Below are 14585 nucleotides of genomic sequence, written 5' to 3' on the forward strand. Positions count from 1 at the left end.
CAGCACTGTGTTTGCTAGGGAACTGCTTGGCAATTGATGCAGACCATTCAGAGTTCTACTGGCACACGGTTGTGAGTGGTGACGATGAACAGCGTCCTGACTGTGTTGAAACTGTTCTGCCAGTGGTGGCCCATGTGGTATGTTCATCACTGTCACCCTGAAGACTTTGTTGCAGGATGATGGGCCCATGCTGTGAACAAATACTGTCCTGTTGCCTGGGTATGATGCTAGCTACATGCTATCTGTCTTTGGCGAGTTGGCAGCTCCACAGGGTATATGGCTGCATGACTGATCCCTGAGCTACACCTGCGCAGATGTGGCTCATGAGTGAGACACCATCCTTGGCCCTGTGTGGAACATCCCAGTCAGATAGCTGTGGAGGAGGTGGATGTGTGACATTTGCGTCTTCCTGCGCATGATTTTGTACAGTAGGCTATCATGCTACACGCTGTCAGAGAACTTAAAAAGTCTTTATAATTCTCCAAGGCAAGACTGGTAGAAGTACTACCAGTCTTTTCAAGTACCTGTAAAGGAAACCCAAACTACTCGAAAGATATGATGCCCTCGGCTTCATCATTAGAGATTACATTAGATTAGATTAGTTTTTCGTTCCATAGATCCATGTTGAGGAGATCCTCATGGATGTGGAACATGTCAAATTTTTTGATGCTGAAATAACAATACTAATAGTATGAAATATACAATACATTTTTAAGCAGAAATAACAATACTAATAGTATGAATATATACAATACTTTTTTAAGCTGAAATAACAATACGAATAGTATGAATATATACAATACATCATTTGTTTCTATTAAAAAATTCGCCAATGGAGTAGAAGGAGTTGGCCACTAGTAAGTCTTTCAGGCTCCTTTTAAACTGATCTTTATTTGTAACTAAATTTTTTATGTTTGCTGGCAAATTATTGAAGATGAGTGTTCCTGAGTAGTGGACCCCTTTTTGAACTAAAGTAAGTGCTTTTAAGTCCTTGTGCAGATCATTTTTCTTCCTGGTATTGTATGTATGAACTGAGCTGTTTGTTGGAAAAAGAGATATATTATTTAGGACAAATTTCATTAAGGAGTAAATATACTGAGAGACACTAGTCAGTATACCCAGTTCTTTGAAGAGGTTTCTACAGGACGTCCGTGAATTTACTCCACAAATAATACGTATTACACGCTTTTGGACTCTGAAAACTTTTGTTTGACTTGAAGAGTTCCCCCAAAATATTATACCATATGACATTATGGAATGAAAGTAGGCAAAGTATGCAAGCTTTTTCATTTTTATGTCGCCTATGTCTGCTAACACTCGAATTGCAAATACAGATTTGTTGAGGCGTTTCTGCAGTTCTGTGGTGTGCTCCTCCCAACTGAATTTATTATCAAGTTGTAATCCCAGGAATTTAAGACTGTCAACCTCTTCTATCTGCTCTTCTTCATACTTTATGCATATGCTGGGTGGAAACCTCTTACAGGTTCTAAATTGCATATAGTGAGTCTTTTCGAAGTTTAATGTCAGTGAGTTGGCTTTAAGCCATTTATTAATATCCATGAAAATATCATTAGCAGATCTTTCTAGAACTACACTCAACATACTATTTATTGCAATACTTGTGTCATCTGCAAACAAAACGAACTCTGCCTCTGGCAGTGTAACTGATGAGAGATCATTAATGTACACAAGAAAAAGCAATGGCCCTAAGATGGATCCTTGTGGGACACCACATGTAATGTCTTCCCATTCTGATGATGACTGATTACTTAATTCACTAGTCCCTTGCATTGATACCCTTTGTTTCCTGTTAGTGAGGTATGACTTGAACCATTTTGCAGCACTGCCCGTGACACCATAGAATTCTAATTTATTTAAAAGGATGTTGTGGTTTACACAATCGAATGCCTTTGACAAATCACACAAAATACCTGCTGCTTGTAGCGTGTCATTTAATGAATTAAGTACATTTTCACTGTAGGTGTAAATAGCCTTTTCGATATCAGAACCCTTCAGAAATTCAAACTGTGTTCTTGATAATATGTTATTTGTGGTCAGATGGTTGAGACGCTGCCTGTACATTACTTTTTCTAAAATTTTTGAGAATGCTGGCAAAAGGGAAATCGGTCTGTAGTTTGATGGTATCTCTTTATCCCCTTTCTTGAATAGAGGCTTAACATCTGCATATTTTAGCCAATCAGGAAATGTCCCAGTTATAACTGACTGGTTACACAAGTAACTTAGAATTGTACTAAACTCACAAGAACATGCCTTAATTAACTTTGTTGATATTTCATCGTAACCACTAGAATGCTTTGCTTTTAAAGATTTTATTATGGAAGTTATTTCTTTTGGTGAAGTGAGTGACATATTCATGTACCTGAAGCTATTTGTAAAGGCTAGTTTCAGATATTCAAGGGCATTATTTACTAATCCTGACAATCCCATTCTATCAGTAATGGATTTAAAGTACTTGTTAAATAAATTTGCCACACTATGCCCATTGGTTACTAATGTGTCATCTACCCTTAGTGCTATTTGCTCCTGTTCCTTTCTGGTTCTACCAGTCTCCTCTTTCACTATATCCCATATTGTTTTTATTTTGTTCCCTGACATTGCTATTTTCTTCTCGTAGTGCATTTGTTTAGATGTCTGAGTTACGTTTTCTAATATTTTACAGTATTCCTTGTATTTAGCTAAATCATCAGCATTGGAGCTATTCTTGGTCGACAAATACATTTTCCTTTTTGTCTTACAGGAAATCTTTATTCCTTGTGTGATCCATGGTTTTATTATAGACTTCTGTTTAATTTGAGTAACTTTTAGAGGAAAACAGTTTTCAGACATGGTACTGACATTGTTCATGAATGTGTTATGTTTTTCATTCATGTCATGAGCACTATAAACATCTTTCCAGTTCATATCTTTGAGCAGTTTTCTAAAACACTCAATTTTTGGTTGATTGACTACTCTCCTGTACTCAGATTTAGCAGTCTTGATAATCTGGTTAGAATTTACATCTAAAACAAGGAGCTGCATGTCATGATCTGATAGTCCATTTATTACAGGTTTTATGATATGATTTTGTTCCTTTGATTTGTCTATAAAAATATTATCAATGGCTCTCCTTGAGGATTTAGTGATCCTAGTTGGAAAGTTTACAGTGTGAGTTAGATTGAAATACAACACTACTAACTGCAGTAAATGTTTACTGGAAGATTGCATTAGAAAAACTGTATTAAAGTCACCAGCAATCAAAATTTCTTTGTTTCTTCCTGTTAAATAACCCAAAAGAGCTTCTAGATGATTTATGAATAGATTTTAATTTCCTACAGGTGCTCGGTAAATAGTTACTATTATATAGGATCTGTTATGGAACTCTACTTCTGTTGCACATGCTTCTAGATGGTGCTCTAAACAGAATTTATTAATGCCAATGTTCTTGAATTTATGGCAGTTTTCAATAAATGTGGTAACTCCTCCTCCGTCCAAGTCTACTCGGCAGAAGTAGGAAGTTAGCTTAAATCCTGAAATGTCTGACATATCTATACCAGTGGTCGCTTGATGTTCAGAGAGGCAGATTATGTCAAAAAGGGTAGATGAATTCATTTCATCAGTTCAAATGAGTAGTTCATCAACTTTACTTCTGAGTCCCGGAATGTTCTGGTGTAATAAAGATAACTGATACTGCATACTAATGGGATTATAACTGCTTTGGTGAAGATGAACTGGCAGTTTCTGGTTACTTTCTGTTAAACATTGTTTAAATGGAGACTGTATGCTAAAATCTGACTCCTGTTCATCTGTTTTCTCAAACTGAGTTTGTCTGCCAATCTCTCTTAAAACTCGCTTTCTATCCCCCTTCCCTATCCTAAAAAAGGCATCCCTCTGACACCTGTGACCACTGGTATTTTACCACTTGTGACAGTGTCCCCCCTTAAGTTTTCTGCAATCAACCCAGACAGTTTTCCCTTCCCTTTCCTATTGAGGTAAAGGCCATGCCTAGTGTAGTCCCACCTACCAATATGGGACCCTATATCCATCCTAAGCAGCCACTCCAACTTGAAGTTCACCCTCCTTACAGAAGAGTTCAAATGAGGCCGATCATGGCGTCTCAACACAGACATAAATGGCTCTGAGCACTATGGGACTTAACATCTATGGTCATCAGTCACAGACACAAATCCTACACTCGTATGCTTCGTTGCTGATGCTATCTTCACCAGGTCACTATCTATGGAATATTCAGAGTCTCTGTTAATGCTATTTCCCGGACCACCCACTATAACCACGGCATCCTCCTTCGTGAAATCCTTGCATAAAGAACCTACATCCTCTGTTACCTGACCCAGATCTGCACTAGACTTGAAAAAGTTTGTGACCTGGTACTCTGGACCTAGATTTTCCTGCAGTAGTTGGCCAACACCTCTACCATGTGAACTACCTAACAACAGAACTTTCTTTCTCTTTACAAATTTCCCTACCTTTTTCAAGTCCTTGAAAGCTTGTTGTGCCCTTTCTACAGCTTCAGCTACATGAGACTCATCCGATTCTGACTGAGGCAACAGGTCAAATCTATTTTCAAGATTTATCACAAAGCTGTCTCATGTTCTCCTTTGCCTGTTCCCCTATTACCTGTTGCCACTTCCCACCTCTGTTCACCCTTCTCCCTCTTTAACCTGTCCAGATCCTCCCTTGCCTTGTCTAGGTCAGCTTGAAGAGCTGCAATTTTCCCTTCCTGTTCCAGTATTTTCCTATCTCAACTGCAGATCAGACATAGGATTCTCGACAGTACACAATCTGATCAAAAGTATGTGGACACCCCTATGTAAAGTGGAAGTGACCGCTAGATGTCACGAGAATCAGACCTGCCAGTGCAAAAGGAGGCAGGTAGTACTGTGTTTTCAGTAGAGAAGCAGTAACAGCAGAATCAGCTGGTGAGGAGGACTCAGTCATCTGATTAACAAACCCATCGAGGACATTTCAACCCTTTTAAAGTTGCCCAAATGGATTATTGGTAATATTACTTTGAAGAGAAAATGCGAAGGAATAACTACTATAGCTAAACCAAGACTAGGCAGGCCTCATGAACTGACGGGCCATTGAGCACTGTGCAGAATGGTTGGAAAAAAATCGCATGAAATAATTAGTGGAAGGAATAACATGTGAGTTCCAAAGTGCTACGAGCAGTCCAGCTAGCATAATGACTGTGCATAGGAAGTTAAAATGGGTGGGTACAGTGATTGAGCAGCTCCTCATAAGCCACATATTTCTGTAGTCAGTGCTAATCGACACTTGAGGTGGTGTAAGAGCGATACCATTGGACAGTGGATGACTGCAGATGTATGATTTGGAGTGATGAATCATGCTATACCCTGTGGCACTCCTTTAGAAAGATTTGGGCTTGCTGAATGTAAGGAGATCGTGACTTGCCATTGTATAGTGCCAACAGGGAAGTATGGAGGGGGCAGTATTCTAGTATGGGGGTGTTTTTCATGGTTAAAGTGTGGTCCCCTTATTGCATCGAAGATAAGACTAAATGTGGAACGATATGAACACATTTTGTAGCAATGTGTACTGCTTACTGTAGAGGAACAGTTTGGAGACAGTGACTGTTTTGAATCAGCATGACAATTCGCCCTGTCGTAAAGCGATATCTGTTAGGTAATGGTATGTGGACAATAACATTCCTAAAATGAACTGGCCTGCCTAGAGTCCCATCCTGAACCCAATGGAATGCCTTTGAGAGCATGTAACTTTTCTCAATATCCCAAATTCTCTTGTTTCGGCACTTGAGGAAGAATGGACTGTCTTTCATCGACAGACGTTGAGACACCTCATTTAACGTGTCCGCAACAGATCTCAAGCCGTAACAAGCCAGGATCAACACACCTGACATTAATGACAACTAATAGGTGCCCAGATATTTTGATCAGTTAACGTATTTTCATGTGAGGTGCATGCAGGTTGATGGGCTGCCAACTTCCTGCCAGTCAAATATCTTTGGCTATCTTGGGAATGACCACTATCTCAGGCAGCAGAGCGACCTGTCCAGAGCACATTACTGAAGATAGACACTAGCTGTGTTTTGTAAACCCTCGTCACCAGTTTTGTAAAGGCGTCGTTGCTGCTGCTGTGGAGGTCGAGTTTGCGAGTTCGTGAAACGGCTTCTGGTGCAGTACACTGCTTTCCCTGCCACTATTCCACAGAATGTGAGGGTAAGGTAACAGGATAGGAGAACGAAGGTTGGCTCCACAACACTCCAACAAATTAGTAACGAAATCACACAAATAAGTTAAAAGGTTTACTTATCTTTGTGACCAGCTGAAATAGGAAGTCTGCAACACTGTTTGTAATATAACACAAAAAAGGCTCTCAATGACTAAGTGCAAATAATAATAGGTAAACGTCACAGTACATAGCAAATGCAATTTATAACAACTATATGTTCACTCCAAAAGACTCCACTAAATGACATTTCCTGTTTAAGTCAGCCCTGGACGATGATCTATAACCAAGTGCGCGAGAGGTGCTCTTCTATCTTCTGAGTAGGCTTCTGTCCGTTGTCGCCTGGACATTGATGGATTGTATTCGGCCGGTAATTGGCCGAAGCGAAGTCGGTATCTTCATCCTCAGCGCTGCCCATGTCGCTGGTGGAACTCGCGCAATTGGCAAGTCTCTGTTGTCCTGGCATCAGCTCAGCTCTTTGCGCCTGTGGTGCTTTTGGCCTGGCCGTGTCTTGTTCGAATGACACAGTACTGTGCAGTGACGATTCGTGGAAGCTGCTCTAGAAAAAGGTTAGTGATGTCATGTGGTTCACCCACCTTTCTGGACTGTATATGGCGAAGGGTAACATACCCCACCTGTGCAGACACTGATTGGATGTTATTGCTATCTTTATGGACTGCAAGATAGTGATTTCATGGGGGAGACAGCTGACTGCTACTCTGGCAATGATATCAGGATCCGACCGGGCTGGAGGTCGTGGAAAAGTGTCCGTCAATGGATTCATCTTTTGTCTGACTCACAAGTGATGTATTGTCCAAACTGGAGTGATCTTATGCATTTTGAGTTTCCCAAGCATATCCCACTGCCAAGGAGAAGCAAGATGATTTTGCTATCCCGCTCCTGATTGTGTTGTTCCTCCATCACCACTTTAATTCGATGGTGAAGCTGATTGACCTGGGTTGCCTGATAAGCTGTCACCCATGGCAAAGTCGCCGTTTCTCTATGATGGCAACTGTGCTGCGTGGCAGCAGCTAATCATTGCATGGGATGTGCACAGGATGAGACATGACTGTTTCAGCTGTATGTAGTGCCACAGCCATAAAATTTTGTAGCATTGGCATCCTTTGGAGAGGGAGAAGACGTTACTGGGGTAGCGACTGTCGCCTGTTTGCACGCCTGGAATTGATTCTGGGATTGGCAGTGCAGGGTCTAACACCATGGGCAGATGGTTCAACGACAGAACATTATACGTGAACATGCTCCTAATGATCCCAATGTCAAGTACATTCAGCTGGCATTCTTTTTTGGGCGGGGAGGAGGGGACTGGTAAATATGTCGGTAAGGCCACGCGGTGATGCTCTTGAAGTGTTCAACAATGTGCAAGAGCTGCCAGCAACCCATGGTGATGGCCCTGGAGTTCCATGCCACATGCATTGCATTGAAATTCCACAAAATGATGCAGGAGGAGGGAAGAAAAGTCAGTGGGATCTTGCAGTTTGGGGGCTCTCTGTAGGCCATGATGAAGACCATGCACCCGATTGAGGTGGCTACAGTAACTCCAGTAGCTTTCAGTGTTGTTAGTGCAGGCATTACATTCTGAAAGTGGTGAATGGAGTTGTGGATGAAGATGGTGCTGCCAATGACAGCTCTCTGCCTATCAGAATGGTAGCATCAACAAATAGAAGAAAGTGTGTGGAAGCCTATTTTTAGGTATGTCCCACACACAAGGCAGACATTCCTATTGTAGGAATGGCAGTGCTTGCCAGCTTGAATCTGGAGGTCATTGACATTCCATAAGTTGACAGTCTGTTAGCATGGGACAAACTGTTGCTCAGGTGTTACTGTGATGGCTGCTGGCAAAGTTTTCAGAATGGCGGCAGGTATCAGCTATGGATGGGTTCATTGAGACGGCAACTTTGGAGATCAACTTAACCATCCATGTCAGCAGCCTGTCAAATTTACTGATGTTTTATCACTGCTGATACTGTCATCAGAGTCTGGTGCAGCAACTATTCTGGACATAGTCTCTGCAGGGTATCTACTAGTCAGTTGTAATGGAAGGTTTTCACTCGCTACAATGTCAGCTTGCGATGTGGCATTGTCTATTCCATTGGCTTTCTGCACTTTTCAGTGCATGGTACGTGTAGATGACCTGTGTGACAAGGTGGCTCCTATGTTGCAGCAGATGATGGAGGTGCTGTAGCATTGGGAGAGGCTTTCTGAGTCTCATTGTACTCCCCTGAAGTGGAGATGACATTGTACACATCCAATCAAAGGTCCTGAGTGTTGTCATCATATCCTCATAGGTCATCTCAAGATCGTTCCAATGCGTTCCATGAGAATTATGTGCTAACCATAGGGCTGTTTTCTGTGTCTTGCTGTATTTCACATCTCTGAACGTTTCTGTAATGTGACAATAGTGGAGAATGTCTTAATAACACATCTGCTATTTGTGAATGCAACAAACTTTACATCTTTAAATATGAATTGTCTCCATTAATCATAATAACCTTGAGTATCAATAACAGTGTTTGCACTCTGAGATACCATCTTGAAATACTTTGGAGGTGCTGCTATGCTTACACATTAAAACGAGAGTATGTTTAGTTCCTGAGAGCAGTGTATAATTTAGCACATGGCCATGTAGTATTAACACACACACTGCTGTGTTTTGTAGTAAGTTTTCTGAAGTTTTGAATCCTGCATGAACATCGATAGGACCTCATATTCCAGATTCATTCTGTTTTGAGCAGTCTGTTATGGCAATGGGTGATAACTTCTTAAATTATCATATGCTGAACACAAATGCGAATTATTATTCCTTCAGTCTCTCCTAGTAAGGAGAGTGAAGTATTGAATATGGGTCGAAGACCAAGCTATGAACTTTATTACTCGAATCCTGTTGTAAATTACTGTATAGGTAGAGCTCTGAATCAAGGTAAACTTTGGTGTTAGTTCACAATTACTTTTCTAGTTGAAGTACTGTTTTAATGTCCCACATTTGTCAGGTGACACTGAGTAGCACAAGGTATTCAAACAGTTCCTACGAAAGGAAACTTAAGAAATTAAACTCCACCACCCAGTACCTCCAAAAGCCTTAAGTGTTCCCCATAGGTTACTGAAATTTGTGGCAACTTCCATAAAAGTTTATCAGTCATGACCTTATTATCTTTGGGTGTACTGGGTCCTTCAATATAGCCATTCCTGTTTATTGCAATTCATAACAGAATGAGTTCTTGTGTTATATTGCTGAGAACACATTTCATGTCTTTGAAATATATCATTAGCAGTTTGAGTTGTACATATGCACAAAGCATTTGTATTTTTTGTCGATGTTAGGCTTTTTTCCCCCTGAAGTATGCTCTCAACTAATCAATTAGCTGGGACCAAACACATATGTACCAACTTTGCTTAGTGCTAATTTGGATGGACACTTTACTTGGCAAACATTAGTTGGTTTGAGAATGGGCATAGCCCAAAACAGGTCACTGACTAAATAAACATCCATTTTAGTTGTAAACTCTGGCTGTCTCTTTCTGCATTGCATTCTGTTAAACCCTGTAAGTATTCTCTGATTCTAGCACAGTCTTGTAGCACCCTACATGACATCGACTCCACTCAAGTGCTCATCAGACTGTGGGCCAGCCAGATCATGATCCTAAGTCCGCATCTGTGGACTTAGACTGACACAATCTCAATAGCAGCATGGAACTCCTGACTTGGAGGGCAGCGGTTCACAGTCAGGGGTGGTACTGCTCGCACCAGTGAAAACTTCTAATCCAGTAGCAGTGGACACCTGCAAGAATTCAGCGGACATTCGTGTCGCTGGCGCTGCTCCCTCAGGGCTACATAGTGATAACTCAGGCATGCACCTCTGAGTAGGGTATATAGTGCAGTGTGGACGTCAAATGGCCATCCCACAATCACGACCTTCCGACATCATCGGCACCGCTGGTGGACCACGTGCCTGCAGAGAGCGTATCCAGGGGTATCGCAGCACTTCGACGCTCTAATTCAAGACTAAATAATGTATGTTGTATCTTGCAGCGGATGTTTCCTAGCCACCCCTGGCCGGTACCACGCCTCCACAATCAGTCACTCAACCACGTCTAAAACATAGCGGCCCCACTCAGCCCCCGCGGTGCTACAGTATTAATGCAGTTCTTCATGTGGATGTCTGTCTTCAAATCAAAGTACTGGAGACTTTTCCTTTTTTTTTTTTTTTTTTTTTTAATATGTGCCACCCAGTGAGCTCTGGGTCCTTCCACAACATTTAAATTTGTAATCCACATTCTTTCGATTTCCACATTGTGTTAGGCAACGTATTTCACATAAATATCACAAAATCTTGGGATGCGGGACTGTTGGACGAACTTAAGCAGATCGGTATTTGTAAGTTGCCTGTATGGGTGTTATAGCTAGAAGCTGTTATTTTTTTCACTAATGAACGATCCCAGTCCGTGTCAGTATAGTTTTAAATGTAGTCCTTTTCTAATAGCCACAGTTTCCATGATCCTGTTCTGCCTTTTAGCCTTATCAAGCTATTCTCAAGCGCTTTTCCCAATTTTCACCGTTTGGGCGATTGCTGCTGCTCCTCCAGGTGGGCCTAATAAGCTAACAGCTGAAAGTTCTGGCAGTGTGGGAATTATAAATGGGAGATCTCCATGTGTAAATGTCTGAGGAATCGGTAGAACCTGTGGCATTTATTCTTTTCTACTTGAGGGTACATTCAGCAGCCAATACTTATGATTCAGTATATGTTAATAAACCATGTTGTTTTTTTTCTTTGATTAATGGTGATTAGTGTTCATAACTTGCCGAAATTTTACCCTGACATCCAGTTTAAGTTTGGCACACATTGCTTTGTCAATGGAAAATGCAGCAATATGTGGTCCTATTCCGATGTCTTTTCTTGCAATAGTTGCTTAGGTTTGTCAGCTAAAATTCGATCTGCAGCGTACCATATCAAACGAACCACGATGGAGCCGGAAAAGTGTTGCGAGGAGACGTGACCCGAATTATCCGAGTAAAGTTGGGGCACACGTGCACACGAACTGATTGACTTTGCCAGATACGCTAAAAATGCTCGGTACCAAAATAAACAGCGGGAAAACGTAGCGAAAACCCTGATTGCTTTCTATTTCAAGTAATTAACGTAACAGCATGTTTTCTGCAAGAAACCAACCTAAATCTCATCCTCTAAATATAACTGTTTTGACTAGTACCATAAAAAGCACTCCTGACGATCGTGGTTGAATGTTGAAAACTGGCATATATGTTTGTGGACTACGGGTTAATATTTTGTCTCCATTTTCGTATTTTAAATACGTGGCCTTTTCTGAACAAAATTCTTAAAAGAATATCAGTCAAAAATAAGTTGCATATATCGATACTTAATTATGAATGGCTATGTTGTTTGTACTTATGGATGCAAAGTTTTTAACAAAAAATCAATAAAAAAGCAAGTAGCCAGATGCCATGGAACAGTGTCAGTGGAAACTGTGTTAAAAATTGTTGGAAAAGAAAAAGACAAAATTATAAAATTGAATATAGAATACTATGCCACAATGAGATTTTCACTCTGCAGCGGAGTGTGCGCTGATATGAAACTTCCTGGAAGATTAAAACTGTGTTCTGGACCGAGACTCGAACTCGGGACCGGGAGATTCGCAGAAGAGCTTCTGTGAAGTTTGGAAGGTAGGAGACGAGGTACTGGCAGAATTGAAGCTGTGAGGTCGGGTCGTGAGTAGTGCTTGGGTAGCTCAGATGGTAGAGCACTTGCCCGCGAAAGGCAAAGGTCCCGAGTTCGAGTCTCGGTCCGGCACACAGTTTTAATCTGCCAGGAAGTTTCATAGAATACTATGGTTTGGCGAAATTTCAGATTTCTGTATGTGAAGTATCTAAGGGGCTGAGTACCTCTGACTTTCCAATTAGAATGGTTTTCAAGGAGTCCAAATAGTTCAAATGGCTCTGAGCACTATGCGACTTAACTTCTGAGGTCATCAGTCGCCTAGAACTTAGAACTAATTAAACCTAACTAACCTAAGGACATCACACACATCCATGCCCGAGGCAGGATTCGAACCTGCGACCGTAGCGGTCGCTCGACTCCAGACTGGAGCGCCTAGAACCGCAAGGAGTATTTATTTGCAATTTGATTATGGGAAACTAAGACATTATTTGTCCAGATTTTAAATTTGATACTTTTACTGTTTTACGTTGGTCTGCTCATGCAGCGTAATGGGTAGAGCGCCAGCTTACTGACTATGGGATGAGCTAGTAACGAATCCAATCCGTCCGCTGTATGAAAGACTGTTGTCGTGATACACATGGCTGTATTTAAACAATTTTCCCATCCACACCTCAGAAACACAATACACTTACTTTTCAATATACAAACAAAGAACAGAGTTTACATGATTCGTCGATGGATTGCTCACGCAACTGGTTTTCGTTTAGGTGAAGGCGACGTTGAGGCGTCATGAAAAGCATCCTGTTACAGAAGCAAATGAAAGATTCACAATCTCCGTAAATCATTCCTTGCCGATGAAAGGCACAAGACATGTACGCAAAATGGGAGAGCGTGGATGAAGGTTTGCTGTGTCAATGTGAGTTTATACATTTTCCTGCAAAAAACTTGAAAACTAGTTGCTGTGACCTTGTACTCATTTACATGGCAGTGTTACATCATGTAGTGAGAAAAGTATTTACTTGTAAATAAGATAAACAAATCTTTTGAGAGCCGAGAGTGATTTATTTCTTAGTAAAGACATACTGCACAAAAATAATTATTTAATGTCACAAAGAAGCGCCACACCTCGCAGGGTCCAGTGCCTAGGATTGTTGTCAGTTTCAAAATCTATCGATCCCACGTACTTCTGGTCAGTACGCTGCGGCTTCCGGTATATTGGGCACTCATACAGTTTCGGATCTTTGCCCGCTGTAGTGTTGATAGCATAGATGTATATGACAGGCATTTGCTCGTAGAGAACCTTAGGTTTGCTTTCGATTAGTTTTCCACAGCGCCTGTCTAAACTTGCTCCTTCAAGGAAGAGGCCGTGGACATACACTCCTTCTGGCGGGGCGTCGTTGAGGTCTTCCTTGTTGTGGCGCGTAATAAGGTTTTGTAGAACCACTGAGTCCAAGGCCCACCCTTTATGGGCTCTCGTCACTTCCTGAAAAAGATTTAAAAAACGCCTAGGTACGTATTACTCAACACAGAGTTTATCTATATGATTATGTGCAATATACATGGTGTTTCGGAAGGAATGATCGTTCAGGAGTGGTTAGGATGAGAAATTTTCAGTGGTCGTACGGTTATAGCTGTTCGAATGTTATGCATAAAAGATGGCTCATATACATTGGAAATTCTACCTAAAATACTGAAGCAATTTATTTATCCAAATACACTCGAATAATTTTAAATGTTTGAATGAAGTTTTGAAAAATCTTCTACTGACTCAAAAACAGTTAAAGTTCTCTTCACAGCTTTATGTGCAACTCATCTGGGGATCTCTTGGTGTACTTTCATGAGGGTATCACTATGCATAATACGAATAGCTAATTCATGCCTTTAATTTATTTTTTCCGTATTCTTTTTATCCAACCCCACAGACAAGGATATAATGAGATAAGGTTAGGAGACTGGTGGCCAATGAACTTGTCTGATGCTGTCGATTAAAAGAACGTATCCAGTCTTGCAAAGAGAGTTTGATTGCGTTTTTTACACTTAGTGGTCATGAAAAAATTTCCTACCCAAGAAGCAAAAGCGTTTCAGTTGCAAAGCCCATTAACTTATATATCATCAGCACGTGCAGTATATGTGTAAATAGGAAGTAATGTTTTAAATATTGTGTTGCCACAGAAAGTTCAACTTGAAACTGCAGTCTTGTTTTATTGAGACGTCAGATTCTTGAGTACTACTAACAATGAATTTTCAGACCCATGTACCTCTCCCCTTGAACACTGGCCGTGGGACAAAAGTGACGTCAGGTATTAAAAGATGTTTCCATTCCGAGGTAGGTGCCTTCTGAATTTCAAATAGTAATAAGGCTAATTCAGTTTCTGTTTGTCCATCTTTTCAGAGATGGTTGCGGTTCGACTGTTCGATACAGGATGTCAAATCAAACACCTTTCAGCCGTCTAGTTTCCAAACTTACTTTGTTTATCTACCAATTTCGGCGATTTACTGGGCTATCTTCAGCCCCTGACCGACGTGTAGGAAGATTCCACCTCGGCTCTGGTCAAAACAGAGACCAGCAATATAGGTATTAATAGGTTTCCGGCTGCTATAGCAATCACTTCAACCATCATCTGCCGACCAATGATTGTCGGCCTGAAGACAACGCAGTAAATCG

At 41.0% G+C, this 14585-nt stretch overlaps 1 protein-coding gene across 1 annotated transcript in view; it reads right to left on the bottom strand.

Annotated features, from left to right (window-relative positions):
* Positions 1-13016: 13016 nt before the first annotated feature.
* The window catches only part of LOC124722180 (dynein axonemal heavy chain 5), an 843802-nt gene continuing 842233 nt past the window's right edge, over positions 13017-14585 (bottom strand). The window contains exon 74 of the mRNA XM_047247380.1: positions 13017-13403. Within this exon, the coding sequence (XP_047103336.1) occupies positions 13017-13403 (387 nt within the window). The remainder of the gene's footprint in view (positions 13404-14585) is intronic.

The sequence above is a fragment of the Schistocerca piceifrons genome, chromosome X, assembly GCF_021461385.2.
Source record: "Schistocerca piceifrons isolate TAMUIC-IGC-003096 chromosome X, iqSchPice1.1, whole genome shotgun sequence".
Taxonomy (NCBI): Eukaryota; Metazoa; Arthropoda; class Insecta; order Orthoptera; family Acrididae; genus Schistocerca; species Schistocerca piceifrons.